General features: G+C 38.8%; 1 protein-coding gene across 9 annotated transcripts in view; it reads left to right on the top strand.

The window, feature by feature from the left end:
- LOC108697630 (1-phosphatidylinositol 4,5-bisphosphate phosphodiesterase eta-2) overlaps positions 1 to 23,483 on the top strand; it is a 400,986-nt gene that overhangs the window by 25,335 nt on the left and 352,168 nt on the right. For all 9 annotated transcript variants that reach the window (XM_041571413.1, XM_041571420.1, XM_041571414.1 and 6 more), the window contains one exon: positions 10,374 to 10,837. In XM_041571413.1, the coding sequence (XP_041427347.1) occupies positions 10,729 to 10,837 (109 nt within the window). In that variant the 5' untranslated portion in view covers positions 10,374 to 10,728. The remainder of the gene's footprint in view (positions 1 to 10,373; positions 10,838 to 23,483) is intronic.

The raw sequence follows: 23,483 nt of genomic DNA, 5'->3' as shown, positions 1-23,483 counted from the left end.
TAAAATTTCACCACAAAGCAACACTTCACTGGGCTGTGCAAAGAACCTTGTACACAAGAGACCAGATGTAAAACCAGTATCATTTCCTGATTCCGCATGGAAAAAACTTGCTATTGATATTGTCAGTATTGATATTGATATTACAGAAGGCTTATATTGACGTGGTGCCAGAGAAGTACACTTTCAGCCTGGATCTTTAGTCAGAATTAAGAAACCAGGAATACTGAAACAAGGTCAATCTAAATTTACTACACTACTTGAGTGAGATGCCAGCGAGGACCATACACATATGAACTGTCTGATGGTCGCATATGGAATGCAAGTCGTCTTGCTCCTGTTAGATATGACTTTGGAGAAGCTCCATTTGATGAAGGACATTTTCCTACTCCTGATGTCAACTGCAATAGGCCTGAAGAAAGTGAACCTATAAGACATACTAAGAGAATCAGAAAACAACCTACATGGACCCAAGACTATGTGATGTGAATAATTTATATTATTGCTTTAAGATGCATTGTTGTTGTTTATTACATTTGCCCAAATGCTTTCCTACTATAGAGGGAATAGTTGGTGTTTATGCAAATGGCCTGTAGATGTCACTGTGCTCATACTTATACTGTGCATACTTCCTGGTAGCTTAAAAGTGAAAGTTACTGTTGTGTAATGCCTGCATGAGTCTCTGCTAATAAAGCACTGTTATACTCTCCTCATCCTCGGCTACTGTCTGGTTCAGGAGAGCTTCATTGAGACAACATTCCAGCACTACATGCACCATTAGCTCTCCAGGTGTAGGACATACTTTGTGGTTCAGGCTCGGGCCTTTTCATTGCATTCTCTGTAATGGAATTGTAAGACACACAAAACAACTTGCCTGGGCCTGAGTGTCTCATTCTCTTGCATGTGCCAAGCAATTGAACTTGCATTCCTTTTGGTTAAAACGTTTTTTTTTTTTTTTCTGCTTGGAATCAAATGAAACGTAGGAAGAGGGGATAGATTTCATATTCCATGATACCTCTTTTCCTTTTCTAAAGCCCTAAAACTAAACAAAATACTTCTTATTCTTTCCTTGAGCCTCATGAAGCTTTTTATGAAGTTGAAATTGCCTTTTTTCCTCTTGCAATCAGTGGGGAGCTGTAATGTAGAACGTCTGCCAATTCAAGACATCTAGGCTTACAGTATATCAAAAAGAAGAAACTTGTTATTATTAAATTTATTTATAAAGCTACAACAATTTCTGCAGCTCTGTATAAAAGGGTGCCTCATTTGCCAACAAACGAATACATTAGGTAACGAGGTCCCTGCTTGCAAGGGCTTTCAATCTATATGGCAGTTTATTATCAGTGAGTGTGATTGGTCATTTCATAAAAACAGTTTTTGATCCAAAATGTCCACAGGCCACTGCCTTTAATTATAATCCGAAGCTATTTGGTGAATGTAGTGAAGTATGTATTTTAGTTTACTATAACATTTGTAAATAATGTGTTAAACTGGGTTCATTCATTTGGTCACAGCATTAAATAGTCAACTGACATTTTAGCAATATCTGCCACTTCTAAGGGGCACTTACCAAAGATTTGCAGAACAGTGGGTTTTTAAAACCACCATTTATATAGAAGTTAACTTACAAAACGAGTAATTTGTGGAGACTAAAAATAGCAGTCTTTGTATTCACTTTACCTACATCCATTTAGTGTAAAACCACAGAAAGGTGCAAATAAATGTGTGGCTTTGCTGGCAATTACTGCAGCAGATGTGGGAGAAAAAAAACCAGTAAGTGGCAGCAAAGTCACTGAGACTTCAGGTTAAGATGTAGTTTGAAGCAAGGGGCTTTTAAAGGAGACACATTGTGTAAATAACAAGAATGTACCAGTGCACTATATTCTTTTCAATATAGAAGGATTATGCTGAGAAAAGTTGTGTTTTGGGCTGATTAATTCAAAATTTTCTGCAAAAACTCTACAAGTCTATCTGCTCCATTTCTGCTGCCTTTTTTACGAGGCTGTGCAGGGGAGCCAGCAACACACTGCACTGTAGTGCATAGGAACCAATCAGTAGCTAGGCTGACCTAATAGGAAACTGCAGCCTGTCTTTGATTCTGCAGGGCTGTGATTGGCTATCCCCCCCACTGTGCTTCTGGAAGGGATTGTTAGGACATGCCCACCCCTCGCTGTCCAGACTATAGCAAAGCTACAGGGATCTCCAATAAAGGGCCATTTCTAAAGATCATTATCATTTTTAGCTCAGAGTAAAACCAGCACCATATATTACTCATTATTGCCTACAAGATGGATAACTTATCCTATAAGTCTCCTTCAAGAGTAAAATGAATGCAAGGAGTGTTGAAATCCCTATGACAGAATGGAATAGAATTGCCCAAGTAAACATTTCAGTACCTGCATTGATGTAAAGGATGTTTAGCCAGGTAGCTCTGTATTTGGCAACCTTGATGACACTCTAAAATGTAAAGTGTGGACCCAAATGTGTCAAAGTGTATTGGCACCATGTACATGTGTCCAAACATGCTCCTTGCCTTATAGTTGCAATGAGCACCATTGAGTTTGTACAGCCTATTCCACTGATTCATTCTGCACTTTGCACACTGCATTTGTAAATTACACTTTACTCATTAAGGCTGCCTTTAATCACAAGGGTCCTGGCTTTGATTGCAACAAAAGCATTGTTGGATCTGATTTTGCCTGTGCTTGAATGGACTTCTCATTTGATAGCACAATGACTGATACGAGTGAATATAATTTAAAAAGCACTACATCATTTGCCAGCACTACAGAAAGTATGATGATAATTATAACAGGTAATAAACGTGCTGAGGCTAACATTGCCAGGCTTCATTATGTCTTGTTAACGTACTCAAGCTGATGAATCACTGATGAAGGGCCATGCGGTCCCGAAACGTTTGATCTGTTGAACTGTGTCAAGAGCACTATGGAAAAAAGCTTGGGATCACCCCGTTTGTTGCATAAAAAGGTATCGGCATTTCATTCATTGTTGTTAACGTACTCAAGCTAACAGCAAAATAAACTCCAGTCTTTCTAATGCAATAGGCATCATAAAATGTATGTTATTGTTAGGGATGCACCGAATCCAGGATTCGGTTCGGGATTCAGCCTTTTTTAGGCCAGCCCGGCTGAACCGAATCCGAATCCTAATTTGCGTATGCAAATTAGGGGCGGGAGGCAAATCGCGTTACTTTTTGTCACAAAACAAGGAAGTAAAAAATGTCTTCCCCTTCCCACCCCTAATTTGCATATGCAAATTAGGATTCCGATTTGGTTTGGTATTCGGCCGAATCTTTCGTAAAGGATTCGGGGGTTTGGCCGAATCCAAAATAGTGGATTCGGTGCATCCCTAGTTATTGTATTACCACTCCAAGAATATGCACTGAGACTGATACTTGGGACAATATACTGTAAATACTGACTTGATTATTGGTGTTGGGTAATGTAGTAGAGGTGGAAGAACATTTCTGCAATATGTTTTGGTTTTTATCTGTATATTAACTAGGGCTATTAATGAGCTTTCTAGGAATTCTGGGAGTTTTGAAAATGATTTCTAACAGGCAGCTGCTTGGTGTCATGGATCCTTATTAATCAAACAAAGGAAGATAAAGCAGTTAATTTCTGTTCTGTCTGTGTTTTTCAATGTGAGGGCCCCCACCTGTTAATTCACCTGTTCCAGATGTTTGCCAGAATCCTGCACATGTTTATCCTCTCTGCATGGCTCCAGCATTCTTTAGATTAACCCCATCAACTGGATCACTGGTAGAAAATGCTCAGTCATTTTAAGCAGTAACACTTTATATACTTGAAAACCGACTAGATTTTACTGCCCTAGCCGTGCATGCAGGGAATGATACTAAAGTGGCACACATTTGTGATTGTTGGTCTGGATTCTAATACCTGTAAGTGTCATAAAAATTGCAGCTCTGTCCTGAAATTTGGGAAGGGCTATGCATAGATCATAAACCTCCTGCTACTGTATATGGAAGTGTTGTCATGAGAACATTTAATGAATAGTATCAGTAAGCACCCCACTTGTGTCCATTTAAGCATGACTGCATTTAACTGGCAAGAACTTTGTTCCTGAACTTTCCATAGAACCGAACAACTGTAAACAGTTGTGTTCAGAATAATAGTGTGTTTAAAAAACGGAATTAAGCTCAAAATACTTATAATAGCTTTTCCAAATGCATTGGGAACACTGCACATTCTGTTCCAAATCAAACATGAAAATGAAATCCTTTACAGAAAGTGAAGAAAAGGGAATATCAGGCTGCTAAAAATAGCAGTGTCTGTATTCATCTTTACAAACTCAAACCTTCACTGTATAAATTGGAAAATGTTTCAAGATTTTGCTTTTCTATGAATCACTGAACTAATATTTAGTTGTATAATCAGTGTTTCTGAGAACTGCTGCACATCTGTGTTGCATAGAGTTGACCAACTTCTGGCACCTGTTACATTCCACAATTCTTCTGCATTTCTTGGTTTTTGATGTCATCCCGCAAGGGTTAAGGTCCCGGGATTGGGCTGGCCCATATCATGATGCTTGCCCCACCATGTTTCACTGTCTTCAAAGTGTACTATGGCTTGAATTCAGTGGCCCCTATACTCAAAAAGAACAATCTTGTTTTTATCAGTCCACAAAATGTTGCACCATTTTTTCTTTAGGCCAGTCAATGTGTTCTTTGGCAAATTGTAGCCTCTTTTTTTTTTTTTTCAACAATGGGACTTTGTGGGAGCTTCTTGCCAATAGTTTGGCTTCACATTGACTTGTTTTAATTGTAACAGTACTTAGAGGTAATTTTGGACCTTCCTTGATCTTCCTGGAGCTGGTCATTGGCTTTACCATTTTGGATACTCTTCTATCTGTTCAAACAGTAGTTTTCTGTTTTGTTCTACATATTTCAGGTTTTGGCCATTTTCAAGCATTTGAGATCATTTTAGCTGAGCAGCCTATCATTTTATGTATTTCTTTATATGTTTTTTACCCAAAGTACACTGTTCTTCTGAACAATATCTAGAACGACCCATTTCCACAATGCACAACATTTGTTGCCATCTTTCCTTAAATAAGGGCCATAATTTACATCTGTTTTTTCACAAAATTAATGACCTCACTAATTGAACTCCACACTGCTATTATTTGGAACAAGCTATAGTTATTTGGAACACTGCTATTATTTGGAACAAGCCTCAATTAATGATTCAATTACACAGAATGAGCAGCATGCCTGTCATGACTGTTGGGTCTGTTGGTTATCTATTACTCTATTACACCTACTAGTAAATTATTTGCCATGTAGAATATAATTTCTACCAAAAACAGTGATTGATCAGGTTAGTGATGTCTTTCTGCTAATATTCTGAACATAACTGTATATTGCCTCTCACCACCTTACTGGGTCAAGGCAGACTCTAGGAGCTTTCAAACATCATGGAAAATAAAGATAGGGAAAACATGCATCGAAATATAGTACATTCTTCAATTAACCATGTAAGATGAAATTCTAAACAGTGAATCTGAATGAATCACACCCCAAGTGAGTTGGTTCAGTGGAAAAGTGCCAGGAATCCAGTAACAGGCCTTTCTGCAGATACGAGTCTACTAAAGAATGTTAAAATGTAATAAATGTACACATGTTTTTGTGTCGGTGTAATAGTTTAAAGTATGACATACTGATAATGGAAAATGTACGTTTTACCCAATTTGGCAGATTACATCATTAGTGCGCAATCCCACAGGAACGTCTGCTTTGTATGGTTAAAGGATTTATTTCCGAGCAAGCAACAGCTTGACTCTGTTTCCTCTGGAGGAAGGAATACTGAGTAATGTGCCTGCAAGTGGAGAGCTCTTTTCAGATATGTTCTCAATGTTCTTCTCTTCTCTTGCTTTTAGCCCTTTTCCACTTGTAACTTTTTGATAATGCAGCTTTATGGACATAAATATATGTACTGTGGGTGAATTACTATCCCCAGTACCAGAGTTTTGTAGACCCCTTAAGTGTGCTGTCCTTGTACTTAATTCTATTGCTGAGTTGTGAAACATTTAGACCATATATGTTGTGTGCATTGTGCAAGCAGTAGTGCATGAGTTCCAGGCTGAGCTTGCAGCTGACTCCTATACCTCCTGTACCGCACCACTACATCAGGTGAGGATATGGTTTAAATGCATCAGGTAAATCACAGGCAACCACAGCCTATCAAAGCTACAGCCTTCCCCTTCGAAATGGGGTGACCAAACGGACACTGCATTCAAGACTTTTTAATTTATTAAATGCGTTATATTTCAATTAAATAGCAGGGAACTATAAAACGTCTCACTAATTACTTCAACTCAGCTATAAACTGTATCTCTTGGGAAAATATGCTGTCATAAATGTCTGTGGCTTAACATGCAATTAACAATGGAGAACGCCTTGAAAATGAAAGACCTTCCAATTCCACAAGCTCAGCTTCACTGGTGCATTTTGACTTTGCCAATCATCTTCACGGGGAAGAATGCAGAAGGCTTCTCCCGGGCCCCTCTGCCATAAACTTTAATTGCATGTTATTTTCTTGCAGACAAAGGCCGCCTGCGTAATTCGGATTTCAGTAAAGTTGCTGGAACTGCTTTATTGAGCCACATCCTAACAAGCCCAAAATGACTATTTTTTTTAATAAGAGTCATGTAAAATGGGAAAAAAATTGCCATTCATTTTATTAAAGGGCTTCTATCATGACTTTTATGGTGTAGTTTTTATTTCTAAATTACATTGTTTACATTGCAAATAATTCACTACCATATAAAATGTAATTCTTAATCAATTAATCAATTTTTTTAGTTGTAATATTGGTGTGTAGGCAGCGCCGGATTTCAATGTGCGGCGTCCCTAGGCCGCGCGGTCCGACCAGGCGGCCACGCGGTCCTAGCGCCCACCTCACCTCCCCTTCCCAGCGCGCCGGCGTTTTTTTCACCGGCGCAGCTGCTGTAATTGAATGGGGACGCACGTGTCCCCATAGTGCGGCTGGGCGGCATGCCGCCCCTATTTTTTTGCCGCCCTAGGCCTGGGCCTATGCGGCCTTGCCGCAAATCCGGGCCTGTGTGTAGGCAGCTATCTTAGGTCATTTTGCCTGGGCAGGTGCTTTCAGAAGGAGCCAGCACTTCAAGATGGAACTCCTACTCAATGTAACTGAAGGTGGCTCAGTGGGACCTGGATTTTTACTATTGAATGCTGTTGCTATATCTATCAGGGAGCTGTTATCTGGCTAACTTCCTATTTTTATGCTGACGGGCTGCTGGGGGGAGAAGAGAATGGGGTCATATCACTTCAACTTGCAGTGCAGCAGTAAAGAGTGATTGAAGTTTATTAGAGCCCAGGTCACATGACTGTGGGCACTTGGGACAATATGTCTAGCCCCATGTCAGATTTCAAAATTAAATATAAAAAAACCTTTTTTTTCTCTTTTGAAAAACAGATTTCAGTGCAGCACTATTAACTGATGCATTCTGGAAAAAAACAAGTTTTCCCATGACAGTATCCCTTGAAGGAACTTTCACTGGAACTAATACAGTATGTGTAGTCATATTACTGTACCTGGATGTTACACCGCACCACAAAATGGCAGGATCCACCCTTTGTATTAGTCACATTATTTAGTCTCTTTAACTAATATGCTTTTTGGAATCATGCCATTATCCATAATGATACAATTAAGTAATAAAGTAAACTAAGCATTTAGCCCATATTTGCAGCCAGCCACACAGCATATAATAGGCATTTACGGTCAATAGGCAAAATTGTAGGCAGTGCATGCAAATTATGGTACTGGTGCACACAACAAATTTTGGAGTGCACAGAAAATTCTGCAATGACCCAAATAAATCAGAACTTTCTCAATTCTACACATGCATGTATAAAATTGTACCCTTGACAAGTATGCAAGAAATTAGGGTCAGCGTTGTTTTTGATGGTGGTAGTCGCCACAAGGCTACAAACACAGTCACATAACTTGTTCTGCATTTACATATGTTCATGAGAGTTCACAATAGTCCTGTGTTCTGTCAAAGCATTTCTACATATTTCCTACTGTGTTTACAACTCATATAACTAAAGCTCATTTACTATTGCTCCAGGTGCAAGTGTAAGATACAATTACGGCTTTTGAGAGGGCTGCCTGGGTCAAAACTGCCTGCTTGGTTTTCCAAACTAGACTTTAAATTGATGTGGAGACCTGCCAATACTTGACCACCCCTGACACCCCCAACCCTGCCTTCAACATCACCCATCACGCTCCCTGTGATGTAATGGTCTCAGTACAGCCCAAAGGTGGCAACCCTAATGTCAGTAAGAATAGTCCCAGTCAAATAGACAGTTCTGTCCCTTACAATTATTTCGCAGCAAGATGAGATGACCAGAGAGTAGTAAATACTCTTATAGCCTTTGTCCTGCAGCCTGACTGTCCTCACTCTTCCCAGACCCAGTCAGACAGTCCCATCCCTCCCATCCCTTTACAATTATTTTGCATCTATTTGAGAATCAATGTTTATTTGTAGCAATATACCAGCAACTTAGTGAGATAGGCTAGATAGGCAGGCAGCCTTGGTGGGACAGTGACACCACTATTACAGGCTGTAGCAGAAAGGCCTGGACAGTAAGAGCAGAGAGTTTGCTGTTTCTCTTTGCCCACAAAGCATTACAATGAATTTATGGACCAAATAAATAGTCAGCATCACGGCATCAGCATCGTGCGATATTTGCTGAATTCTGCACTAATGTCATCATTTTTGGCAATAAGACTGAATACAATTCAACCGGTGCAAGTCTGCTGCATATATACTGGAGGTGCAGCACACTATTGGTTCCCTGGGAGTAATACAATCCTATTGGGTTTATGTTAGGGTGATTTGCTCTTGCAGATGGGGCGAGCTGCCTAGGGCGCACAGTTTTTAAATGCGGCCCTGCCAGGCCCCAAGCATTCTGAATAATAGATCCTCTTGCATATTCTCTTTAAATCGAACTTGATGGGGTTACACAAGTATTGGTGTTAAATGTGGAAATAAAACATAAATAATATCTAAAGGAGTTTTAAACATGATATAAAACCTAGTTATCCATTCCATTCTTACTTGATTTTCTAAGTATAATTTGTCTTAATTGGATTTTGTCTTAGTGTGATTGATCCACATAATATTCTGCATAAACCTCTCTCTTTTAATCTAACTACACATAACCATTATCAGTGAATGTAAGTAAGTAGGAGGAATATGTATGTGATCTTACAAATCACTTTGTTTGGTTCCTTTTAATGTAAGAGTGTCACAGTATTATTCTATTTATAATATAGTATAATAAGAACTGAGAGCACAGCCTACATGATCAAATAGAGCATTTTGAAAGGTATGTTTTATTTTTGAGGTATTTGCTGCACTTAATGCGCAACTAGTTTGTTTTATTGCTTTCTTTAAAGAATGTGTCTGCTCAGCCTATATTTATACTGGTATGGGACCTATTATCCAGAATTCTTGGGACCTGGAGTTTTCCAGGTAAGGGTTTTTATATAATTTAGGTCTCCAAAGCTTAAGTCTACTAAAAAACAATTTAAACATGAAATAAACCCAATAGAATTTTTATATCTTAGTTGGGCTCAAGTACAATCTGCTGTTTTAATCATTATCATTATATCATTATTATTATCATTTAAATAATATATATGAATATTATTGTTTTTAAAAATGTTAATGATTTCCAAAGGCCTCGGGGGCCGCGCGCACCATTCCCCCCCCGTGCGCACGCACGCATGCTTCATAGTGCTGGGGAACTCGGCTTTCCCCATGCACTTTAGGATGTCGCCCCTAAAATTTTGCCGCCCTAGGCCCGGGCCTTTGTGGCCTCGCCCATACCTGTATAAGCAAACTGAAATACAGCAGAGTAGATATGCTCTGGTAACGTATGTAATATGAGTAATACTTCACTGCCTTAGCTGCTGAAAAATAGACAGTACAGAGCAATGTTTCCATATACCTGTACTGTAGAAGAAGCTAATATAGCCATAATAGTGTAAAAATTGTGTTTTTAGCTTTTCAAAATACTCAGGTATGTTAATTCTGGGGAAATTATTTTTGCACCTGGAAAGATTCCACCACGGTAGCTTGTTAAAATGTAGTCTAAGCTCTTAAAATACTTTTTAGACTACGCTGTAAATAATAGCTCCAGTAAAAATTACTTTTTTTATGGCAAAGCAAATATAACCTTTCATCTGTCTCCAGTTTAACGTGTCTTATCACTTCCACACGAACGTGCAAAGAAATCAAAAATATTTGGGACAAGGTGGCGCTCTGAATGCTTTTTTGACTTGCGCATTTCTTTTTGCTAGGATGAAGATAAAAATCTGATGAGAAGAGATAATTGGAAGAGGCTGTAATTGGATTGCTGTAATCTGGAGACAGCGAGGGAATTTAGTCTTCTGGATTTAGTTTGGACACACCTCCGTCCTGGTTCAGTCTTATCATTTGTAGTGCAGCACGTGCCTCAAGGCCTCAAAATAACTGCCTGAACTGTAAACTTCCAGATGACAGTACTGAGCACTTTGTAAAACCACACAATACAAACAAAGAGCCTCCTCTAGTAGCGGCCACACTTGCACCCAATGTGATACACGCTGCACGCTGGAACTCTACAATATTGTCGCTGGATTACTGAAATTTGAAGACTCTGTTGGTGAAACCACCATGGCATTTTCATCTCGAAAAGTGAACATAAAAAAGAAGCCACCTGAGCCTTCTGTGAATGGCGAGGAGCAGGATTTTATTTTCCTGTCAGAAAACGTTCTGCTCGTGGGTGAGTGATATTTAATATTTCTTATTTTTGTTCTTATTTTAAATTATATTATCAACTTGGTGTGTGTCTGTGGAATTGGAAACCTCCAATATGTAACTGTTAAAGGAGACATTTTATGTAAAAAAAAGAATGTACCAGTGCATTAAACTCTTTTAGATATAGAAGGAACGTGGTTTAAAAAGTTGTGTTTCTGGTTACTTTATTGAAAATTTCAGCAAAAACCTACCAGTCTCACCCATCTGTTCCACTTCCTGCTGCCTCCTTTCCCAGGCTGTGCAGGGGAGCTGGAGGCACTCAGCACACTGCTGAGTAGGATAAGGCCTGACCTGATAGGGAACTGAAGTCTGTCTTTGCTTGTGTGACTGCTGGACTGTGAGTGGCTGCCCTCCTCCTACTCTGCTTCTGCAGGGACAATTAGGACACACCCACCCCTAATTTGAAACTCGGAAAGGGACCTTATGAGATCTATAGGGAGCTCCTATAAAGGGGCCTTTCTTTAAAGACAATATTAATTTTTGTCCAAAAGAAAAACCAGCACCATATAGTATACATTATTCCCTAAAAAATGTCTCCTTTAACATATTTCTTCATAGTAATGTGTCAACTTGTTAGTTCTTCTCACTTTCCAAGAGCTATCATTTCTTTGCAATCACAATTACACTGGCCTAAGCCATGGAGTTGGGAACTCTAGGAGGCAGATTTATCAAGGGTCGAATTTCGAAGTGCAAAAAACTTCGAAATTCGACCATCCAATTGCATTACTTCGACATTCGAAGTCAAAGTTTTTTTTAATCGTATTTGGCCATATTCGGTCAAAGTCAAATCGTTCGATCGTACGATGAAACCCTTCAAATCCAACGATTCTAATGTTTTAATCGATCGATTGAACGATTTTACTTCAACTTCTAAAAACTTAGCCAAATGATGGCTATAGGTTCTAGGAGGTCCCCATAGGCTAACATAGCAATTCGGCAGGTTAAAGGTGGCGAAGTGTCAAAGTCAAACTTTTTTAAAGAGACAGTACTTCGATTTTCGAAGTCAAACTTCTTTACTTCCAGTTGAAGTAGAATTTAGGCCTATTCGATGGTCGAAGTACCCAAAAATTTGTTCGAAAGTTTTTATATTCTAAAATTTACTTCGACCCTTAGTGAATCTGCCCCTAGGTCTGGTCCATTTTAGGGTCCCATTTAGTAACCTCTATCCCTGGAGAGTCATTTATAGTGTTGTGATCTGTTGTGAACTTGACTGTGCTATATAATTTGTTGTTTATTTCCTTAACTTCTGTGCAATATTATCATAACGTTTTTACTGGAACTGGTGCAAAGAAACATCAGATGGGCTTCCAGCAGACTTGTGAATAACTAGACATTCAGATCAAGGTCAAACACCACTGATTTGGGAGATATGAAATGGCAAAATAGCTTTGTTCAAAGTTTTTTAGATAAATACAGTAAATGTGATGTAATAGTGCAAATTCTGACTGATGTGAATGATATACCCGATCATCCTAGTATAATCTCTACACATTTAAAAAGTGCATATACAGAAAAATTAGGTTTTCTGTTGAAGCTGTAGTGTCCTGCTTTAACCTTTCCTTTGAGCCAGATTCTTTCTAAGAAACATTATACATCTCTTGATCTGAACATTAATTACAGGGAAAAGACCCTGCTGTTTGTGTTGCGGTCTGTATATCATTGCGTTCTCAAGTATGTTTTGACAAGTGATTAGTAGTTTTTGGATTAGAGTTTCAACGCACCAGTTCATTGCCTTTTATATCACGTTGTAGTTACATGATACTACATTAGCTGTAGATCTGTAAGAACAAGGGATAAACAGATATAGCAATAGAGTAGTATTGCTTTTGTCTAACAAATGCAAATGACATTTTTAGTTTGCTGTAAATAGGTATTTTATATATGTTTGCATAAACACATACATGGAGTAACTCCATGTTTTTTTTTGTTATGCCTGACAATGGAGTTCACCAGCCAACTAAGAATAGGTTTAGTAATTAGAGAGATCACTCATGCCCATCAATGTAAGGTCATATTGAACAAAATGCCACCGGTTGCTCCGATAGTATAAATGCTGTGCTGTGCTTGGCTACCTTAATGTTCTTTTAAGTTTGAACATGAGTGCTTCAGATTGTTATATCATAGCTTGGAGGTTTTTTTTTTTTTTGTTTACTGTCAGTTTTCCTCTTAAATTCTAATACAGATTGATGAGTCATTGTGTAGCGCTCTGACTAATCTGACGGAGCATTTAATTGCACCTAATCTCTTCTTGTTCTCATGAATATGCAAGAAGTCAAGACATTCTCTGAATTAACATAATAGATGTCAATTACAGGTAACAGTTTATGAAGTATTTATTGGATGAGTATTTACACAGCAATTTGTCTTAGCCCAGTGGCTGCTAGATTGTGTTTCAATTCATTGTGGGCAAAATGATTAATTTCTAGGGTATAGTTTTACCGTAATGCCTGGCATGGCTAATGGGCAGAAATCTTTATAGCCTATTGCTGAAAAATAACAACAAAGACTGAGGGGGTTATTTATCAAAGTCCGAATTTATCTCATTGACCTTTTAAAGGGGTAAAACAAAAATTTTTCGTGAAAATGATTAAATTATTAAACCCCAAGGGGGTAAAAAGTCAGAATAAAAAAGTACTCCAACTCCGACCTGCCGAATTCATGCAGAAGTCAATGGGAGAAGTCCTGAAGATATACCGATCTGCGCTGGTTTTTGTGCAATAATGTGAAGATTGAGTGGTTTTCAGGAGTCAAATACGACAAAGTCACAATATTTGGATTTTTTCTTGATTTTCTTGAGTTTTTTTCCAGAACAAGAAATTTTCGGGGAAATGATAAATAAGGGGAAAAAACCAGTGCGGAGTAGCTTTCAGAAAATAATGAGATATTTTCAGATTTTGATAAATAACCCTGAGTGTTAGACATCTAGATTGAGATCCAGAAGTATATCTGGTACCTTGGTACTTTGGAGCAGCCTTATACCAATAACTATATCTTTCCCTGAACTGTTGCCCATTTGTCAGCACTCATCTTTTTAACTGTATTTAATCCCATTTTTATTGACGTCTTTTGTATTTTATACGGTTCATCTCTCTATGAAACTGCACTGCTTCCTGTTACAATGACATGGAATATAAGTAGGGTCATTTGCATGCACTAGCCACTGTATATAACCACTGATTACAGAAAAAGGGGCTCAAATGTAGCAGGGTAACTATGTTATTAAATCTGCATATTCAAATTGCTACAGTTAACTTATACATAAGGCACAATATCAGAGGCCAGGTGGGTACATTATTTATAAAACATACAAGCTGCAATGACGTAGGATACAGGTGGTGTCACTAAGCAATGAGTATAATTAATGCCATCACTAATCATCATTTATATGTATAGTTAATAAAGGTTATTCATGGCATTTGGGTGCCTGCTTTTCTGTTCCTAGCCTGACTCACTAAATGGCACTTTGGAAGTCAGTTTGCTGCATGCATCCATGTGTAAAGTAGGCAGAATTTCAGAGCTCCTTAATGAGTTTGGCCTAGAAATTTTGTGTGTTTGAAAGAAAAATTGTAATCTCTCAAAATAATTTCCGATAGATGACAATATTTTTTTTTTAGTTTAAGATGCTGTTTTCTCTATAAGGTTAGTGACTTTGCTGCTAGTAAATACACCTTGGTATGTGTGCAGTATTATTTTTCTAGGAACCCTTTTATCTATCATTCATCCACTCTTTGGCTAATGACACATGGGGTCAAGTATCCACTATTGCAGGAGTGCCAATACTTAATGTGAGGTCTACTTTTAGTGATGTTGTCCCATTATGATATATGTCCATAAAAGCATTGTTAGCATTCTGTTCCATGGAAATATTACTTAAATATTGATTTATGAGAAAATGTATATTGTTATATTTAACAAAAAACTATTACTTATGTGACCTTAACGTAAATATCTGAATGAAAAGCATGGAACAGGAGGGTTATTTAAATAAGCTGTGATCTACTGATCACCAGCTAAATGTCTACTGGTATATCCTTGCACTATTCTCTGTTTATGTACCGTAATATTCTTTTTTTAACAGATTTTGATTTGCCCTGGCGTATCTGTTCTACATATAAAAACATGCTTTCTGGAAGATAATTTATGCATTTTACAACATGAGCATCACAGTGTTTTCTATAGTCGTGTTTTTTATGTAGCATTGGAACGCCATAATAATGCAGCATAACAATAGCATTTTTGACCAAGCCCTTACCTCTGCAACTTCCTAGGTAGGTCAGTAGATAGGACTTGGTTATCAAAGAGTTCATCCCGGGCTATGGTTGCATTGTTAGGAAGTTTCTAATTTGTTGACAAACAGTAGACATGAGCTAATCACTCAGAGGTGCAGTGTGAATGGTGTTCGTTCAATTTGGAAATCAGGGAATTACCCCCTTAAGGCAAGAATGGGAAACTTCTTGCCCTGAAGTTATAGAATAAAAATGTCAAACACCAAAGAACCAACCTAGATGCTGGTTCAGCTCTGTGTTCCCTAAGTATATTATAGCTCATGTCCCAATTGAATAATCACAAAATCAAATACCAGACATTATTCAGCAATTAATGGCAGTTGGAGTTCCTTTATTATAACTAGACAGGGTGATCAGTTTGCTTCCTGGTGCTCAGGCTTAAATTACTCCATGGGGGGTCATAAAAAAAAAAAGCTAAATTGCTAGAATATTTAGAGCTCCAGGGTTCATTACTTTAATTCTTTACCAGGAAATGTTGTACCTAGAATTATACCATAATGGCCAACTGCACAGAAGTATGAATTTTCATATGACTAGAAAATAGGCGTCGGAACTTTCGCCCAAAAACTTTGATGCCAGCAAATTTCGCAGCAAATTCGCTAATTTTTTTGCCGATGGCGAAACGCTCAAATTCGCAGCAAATTCGTGCCTGGCGAATAAATTCGACCATCACTAGTACCTATCAAAGTGTCTTCTGCCTACCTCTAGTCCGAGTTTGCTGCCGTCTCTTGCTCTCTCCTCCCTCCCCTGTCCTACCCTCGGGCTGCTGCACATGCACACGCATGGGGGGCCAAACCGACCGGTTACATAGGTGCCTGGTCGCCTTGACCCGGCCATGGTTTAAAAGCAAGCATCTTATTCGTTGCAATGGGTTACTCCACCAGGGAAAACCTAGTATTAAAATATTAAAAGTATTAAAGTATTAATTTTACAAAACACAACCATAAAAATCATGACCATAGCAATGTGCCCATTCTAAGCACAACTCAGGCACGGGTCTTCTGACAAATGCCAGAGGGGCTGCTTTAAGTAGCCATAGAAAGTCAGTATTTAGTGGGCTGGTGGGGGCTGTTTGGCTTCTGTGTGGACTGAATGGGCCTCTGTGTACCTGAAATGCCAGGGCCTATTTTGACTCTCAATCCAGACCTGGCACCACTGGAGACCAGATATTGTCCTGCCTGCGTGAAAGTGGAAAGGGCAAAGAAGTCCAATTTTTTTCATGATGTGCCCATTTGTTCTGCAAGGGGGGTTCACCTTCTACTCCCTGGTTAGGAGTAATAAGCAGGTACAGCTAGAAAAAATGCCCTAGGAAATTACCTACTAATGTTGGTATCCATTACATTGTGTTGGCTGATACTGAACAACATTAGTGGTATCCATCCCACTGTGCTGCCTGATACAGAACAGAAATGGAGTTTGCAACCACCCAGAATCCATGTTAATACAACATTTTTCCTGTGAGCGAATGGATCAGCGTAGTTATTCAAGTACTAATCTCTTTGCCAATGAAGTGTGTTATAAATGTGCACACGGTGAGTAATGTTGTGTGAAAATCTGTAGAGGCAACAAAAGAGAAGTCAGGAGCAGGTTTTGCAGAGACTTGCCAGCCAGCCCAGGAGTTCTGTGTACCTGAGGCTTTAACAGTCACAACGAAATTGCTTTGTGATGAAACAAAACACAGAGAAATACAGACAAGTACCTCCCAAACCTGACAATGCTCGGCACACTACAATCACCACAATCCATCAGATAATTCCTTATGTGGGTCATTTAATTGCTCTGAGGTTAAATTTTTTCCAGAATGTATTCGTTCAGGTTAAAAAAATTGGGGTTTTTGTACAGTATCTGTTCTCTGTCGTTTAAGAAAGCTCTTACATTAAGCAAATCTGACGTAGCTTAGTCGAGATGTTGCAGGGAAATCTTTGCGTCTATGGCCAGCTTTAAGCACAATCGATCGCAATAATGATTTGCCAGAAATAACCCCAGCCCAATCACGCCTGTTATTGAGGATTTTTTGCCACACATCTTGTATGTTATTTCCTATGATCACATCCACACTGTGTAGCCTAAAGTATAGAGCTAGAACTATCCTAAATGATGCCAATTTCTGTTGCTTCCGGAATGTGGGATTATCACAGACTGTATAGGGGGATGAAGTGTTTTAACCAGCGTGTATTAGTGATTATATTGACACTTATAGCTGTATGGGATCCGTTATCCAGAAATCCATTATCCAGAAAGCCCAGAATTACAGGAAGGCTGTCTCCCATTGACAAAACCATCCTATTGTGATTAATGATTACATTGTTTTTGTAATAGGCTTAAGGCATAGAGATCCTTAAACAGAAAGATCCCTTATCTGGAAAACCCCAGGTCCTGAGCATTCTGGATAACAGGTCCTTGACCTATTTTACCTATTTTATTAGTACTGAAATGAAAATAATAGCTTTGGCTATTAATTCACATTTGATAATACACTGATACATCTCTACTATTCACTTTGTTGATATTTCTTATAAACTATCCATTATTGCAGGCTCTTGCCATGGCAACAATAAAATCTTCACGATTTATAGCAGATTATGGATCTGACCTATATGGGTACCTAAACCGTGTGGCTCATCTGAAATAATCCTGAAATGAGATGTTATGCTTGCATAAACAATGCCACCGAATGCAAAAACATGCACTTTTGTAAACATGGGAATTGTGGTGATTTTAGTGCAAGAAGATTGGCAACAGGTTCAACACCCAATTACTGTTAGTTATAAGTAGTTAGGCCCTTACACAAACATATTTTAAGGCCTCCCCCAGAAAAACCTTTAAAAAAATATTGTACATTTTTGACATTTATATATATATATATATATGGACCAGGATCAGTAAGAACCTCTAAGGTCCATTTAGTGTTTTCCCCAAGCAGCCACTGGGTCTGCCCACCTGTCTTCGCTATGTATCATGCAGTTTCATTACAATTCCACTCGTGACTGGCACAGATAATAATCCTGTGTTTAATTCAATTTATTTACAATTCTTTGCAAAGCGTACGAGTTGTTGATTCAATGCAAGCACACCACAGCTGTCCTTAATATTCGAATGTCTGTTCATAAACAAGGACAAATGACAGCTTTCTCATGTTTATTGTAATACAAATAAGGCTAATTTGTCTGTTTCATATGCCACAGAGCTGAGCTTGCTGCGTTTTATCTTTACTAATGTACCTTATCTCTGGATATGGAAGGAAGGAGGCTTTAAACACCTAATTCATTTAACATATTCCAGATTGAGATTCAAAATACATTTCAAGTACACAAACAACTCCCCACCAGCCCAATAATTAGTGACTTTATGGCATCTTTCAGCAGTCCCACTGGTATTTGCCAGAATGTACAAAATGCTAGCCTAAGCCATCTTTATTCAGTATGTCTCCTGAACATTAACAACTAAATTATACCATTAATTTTTTAGGCATGCCCATTCCTCCTGTTCTGAAATGTTGTCTCATTAGGGGTTGACCTCCTTGGTTCAGGCAAAATAGCAGCCACTGATATTGTTGACCTCATTTGTAAATGAGGAGTCATGAGAAAAAAAAAGAATAATTTAAATACAAAATAAGTGTATTGAGGAAAGTACATGGGCAATGTTGTCTCCTATTGAAGCAGCTGCATGAGTGTGGGGCTTTTCCTGTGCAGAAACTTCACTCCTGGTTGGCCAGATGAGACCCGTTCCCATTCCAAAAATATGTGCTGTATTAAGGCTTGTAGGAAACTTTTCCTCTCTCTTTTCAATGAGAAATACTGCATTGCATTTGTTTTATTACTGGCAGTAAGCATTGAATACACATACCTTTTTTTGCTTATAACTACTTCTCTTTATAAGTTTAGGGAGCCCGAGGACATGTTAGTGTATATGCACAGCATTTTACTTAAGTAAGCATTTAAGCAGGGCCCTTTTAATCTTCTGTATCGATAAGTATTTAATTTAATTTGTAGATCTGATGCACTGGGACAGGGTCAGGGTCAGGCCTTGCAGGACACCGGAAAAAAACCCGGTGGGCACCACAGGCCCAGACCCGCTGTCAGCACCACCTCCCGACCTCTCTCTCAGCCCCCAGTGATCAGAAAGGACGGTGCAGCTGGGGCAGGGAGTGAATGAAGTACCTGTGCCAGGGCCCAGGGGTGTGTGGGGCCCCGAAGTATCGACCTAGTTGGGCCCCCAGTTCAACCCAGCTGTGGGATATATATATATATATATATATATATATATATATATATATATATATATATATATATATATATAATATGTATTAATTGTATTACTAATAATAATACAGATATAGGACCTGTTATCCGTGTTAGGGATCTGGGGTATTCCAGATAAGGGATCTTTCTGTCATTTGCATCTTCATCTTAGTATACTAAAATAGCATTTAAACCAAACAGAATTGTTTTGTCTCGAATAAGAATTAATTTTATCTTAGCTAGACTCAAGTACAAAGTACTGTTTTATTATTACAGAGAAAAAGGAAATCATTTTTTTTTTAAATCAGAATCATTTGATTAAAATTAAGTCTATTTTTGGAGCTTTCCGGATAATGGTTCCTATAATAATAATAATAATAATAATAATATTATATGTATATCCAAGAACATGAGTAAACCAAATCCAGTATTGGTTTATGGATTTTACTAAGTGGAAGTTATGTCCACTTCATGGCATAGTTTGCACACTTTAGAAAACAAGTGTTCAGCCTTAATTAATTTACTTTGTAATTAGAAAGTCTTTAGTGCCAAGTGACTAAATCTCAGCCTATAAACAATTACCCTTATCAAGTGTGTCACTTGTTAGTATTAAGTGATCACTAGCTAACTAATGGAGTTGGAGTTGGCTGATAGAACTGAGATGCCTGTCTGTGCAGTGTTAAAAAGGGCATTCTTCATTTCCATACAGCTACTGTACATACGGCCATATACAACAGCTCTATATCACAAGAAATTTGGATTCCCAATATTAACTGAGACAGTGAGCCTTTGGTTCTCTTCTAAAGCCTGTTATGTATACTACTGTATGTTTTGATATGAAATATTTAGTGTAAATCATCAAGTGTGATAATACAGTATAGAGTGAATGTCAGGGCATTGTGCATCACAGCAGAACTGTATGAATTTGTGCAGAGGAACAATCCATCTGTGAAAGAATGGAGATGTTATGTTGCCTGCCGTAGCTGAAGACAAAACAACAGTTTCTTTTCTATGCTGTTTGGAATAACAAAATCCAAAAGTAATAATTGAGGGATTGTTCTCATGTAATTGATGCAGAAGCAAAATCCCCTACAGGATCCAGCATGTGACAAGGGGCGCTTCAGCAGCTTTCATTTCTCCATAGCTGCCAGCTACAAAATATTTGTGCTTTGAACACATTTCTATGCTAATATGCTAATATCAGTATAGACAATTATGCACTTGAGATTTTAGCAACTTCTTTGTATTTCGCTCAGTAATTCCTCCAGCTGCCTCGCTCTGTTCTGGTCATGTACTGCTGACAAGTTAAAAAAGATTTGTCTGCAGGTTAAGACCACATGTGGGAAACTGTTCCAAAAGTCTCGACTCTCAGCATATAGATGTAAGTAAGGTGCTCTGTTGGCTTTGGGTAGCTAAATGCAAAGCACTGGGAAGAGCAATTACAACTTCAGAAGGAAAATAACAAAACCACGGTGTCAGTCACAGTAATTTGGATAAATGTATTGCCCGAACAGGCTCCACCATGTTTCCAATATATCTCTTTTTCTCAACTGTATTATTTTCTTAGTGAAACAGCAGATAAGCAGCTCCTTGCCATTTGTACTCATTGTTAAGAACAGTCACATTTCTGCTAATAATATTTACAGCAGCATGAGGTTTAACTGTTCTGATTGACATATGCCCTAATCTTTATTTGATCTTCATTGCAAGGTTGACAAATATTTAGGTATAGACAATGGTACATGGGCCAATAGCTCTTCTATAGGCAGGGTTGGACTGGGGTGCCGGGAAAAAGCCCAGTGTGCCCCTCCACCCCTGCCTGAGTCTATTGTTCCTGCTCCCTGACCTCCCTCTCCAGACCAGTCACTGCAAAAAGCAGGTACGAGAAGCTGACGGTGGGTTGCTCTGGGGGCCCGGAGGTAGGGTTGCCCAGCAGGGGACAGGGCCTTGACATTACAGGGGCAGGTCAGTGACGTTGAGGACGGGGCGTGCTACGACACGTGGGCATGGTTATGACATGGCAATCAGCGATTGGCTTATTGACATGTCAATCAAGGGAGATCCTGCCCGGTTTTCCTTATTTGGCAAATCGGGTGGACTGTCTTCTTCTGAAAACCCTAACAGAAGGAGGCTATATTAAAGGTGAGTCCGAGCCTGCCTATAAGCAGGACAAAATTATTGCAACTAATAACAGCTAAGCCATGGACCAATCTCATTTTCATCTTCAATACAGAAAGGATTCTCTATTCGATTTTCGAATATTCAAATATGTATAGTTGCTCTCAGCACTGATCAGTCCTTCCTGGCTTTGACAGGGCATTGATCCTAAACATACATTCTATGTACATACTCTACCCAAAGTCGTATTTAGATATGTATAAATATGGACAGAATGTCCCATCATCCTAATTGAGCTGTGAATTAGGAGTCACCCATTTGATAATCAGAGCAAACAAACCAATACTTTTATGTCCTCCCAACGCTTATTTGTATTTTACTCACAGTGTAAAAACAGAAAACGAGAAGATTATTTGATCCATTTTCAGACCATGAATACATTCTATAACTGTGATGTGATGGAGAGTTACACCGCACCCTCTAGCACAAAGTAGTTAAATAATGATGCTTCAAATTGGGTGCTTCACTAAAGCAAATGGTTGCCCAAGTTTCAGCTAACACTAGAAAAACTATATGTTTTTAGCTGCTGAATAAAAACCAGCTAGATATCTGAAACTCCCTCAGCCAGGGCCGGAGCTAGGGGTAGGCAGAGTAGGCACGTGCCTAGGGTGCAAAGCTGGGGGGCGCCAGGCAGGCACCTTCTCTGCCTTTCCTACCCCCTAGTCCGGTCCCTGATTGCCCCTCTGCCCGGCTTGTCCCGTCCTTATTTTTGCGCCACATCTTTTTTTTTTCAATCAGGAGGTTTTGCGCATGCGTGCGCGGTCCCTAGTGCTCGTGTTCTTCTGCACGATCATGTGCTCATTTTTTCGCGCATGTGCGCCATTGTTGGTTGCTCATACTGGCCAGGCTGCCTGGGGCACCTGACTGGGCTGGCCTGGCACTGCCCTCAGCCAAGTAGAATATCAATCAACTCATTCACATAAAAAATTATATGAACACACAAGTGAACTTCCACAGTTGCCTTCATGAGTATGACACCATGACAGAAAGTTCTTCCAAAGACAAAACTGATTTATTAAATTTAATTCTTTGATTCCCAATGTTCTGATGGGATGAGAGAAAACACTAGAGGGCAATGATGTTCTGTAGATGGGACTAAAGACTGAGAAGTGCAATGCCTAGAAATATTTTTTTCCCCTCATTTCCAACATAAACTTTTTAATACAAAACTCATCAAAGTCTGCTGGACACACACACAAAATTTAATATTTTCAGCAGTGGATTTAAGAAAAAAGATGTTTCCTTGAATTTCATAAATGATCAGTTATAAGTGTAAGCTTTGCTGTCTGTTTATTTACAGTAACTGGAATGGAGCTTTTTCATTTTGTTATGTAATGTGTTTACTGAATCTTTGGTTAGACACTATTTATGATTTGTAAGCAATTTGCTACCCACAGGGTCACAGGGGGCCCCAAAATAATTTATTTGTTCATTTAGAGAAACATTTAGAATTTTGATAACATACAACCAGTCAGTGGTGTAACTACCGGAGATGTGGGGGGGTGCAATTGCCGGAGCAGGGGGCAAATTTCTCATTGTGTGCTCCGGGAGCGTGATGCCACACAAGTCTTTTGGGGGGGGGGGGCCGGGGCTGAACATAAGGCTATTACAAATTTACCAGCCAGATGGCATCCCAACCCTTTACTCCAATTACTCATCTTATGTGGAAAGGCTGCAGCTTGATTTCTTAACAAAACATTTCATTAATATTACATAAATACTCAACCCAAACCAAAGCATTATATCTACAATTATGGTATAACATAAATAATTAATAATTAGCCCCTTATGGCTACACATAATAGGGGCAGATTTATAAAGGGTTGAAGTTAGAGTTCATGGGAGTTTGTAAAAATAATTCAAAATAATTCAAATAAAAAATGACCAATTGAAATTTTTCAAAAAA

Source organism: Xenopus laevis, chromosome 7S, assembly GCF_017654675.1.
Source record: "Xenopus laevis strain J_2021 chromosome 7S, Xenopus_laevis_v10.1, whole genome shotgun sequence".
Lineage (NCBI taxonomy): Eukaryota > Metazoa > Chordata > Amphibia > Anura > Pipidae > Xenopus > Xenopus laevis.
The sequence above is the reverse complement of the archived record's forward strand: the minus strand, read 5'-3'. Positions and strand labels throughout refer to the sequence as shown.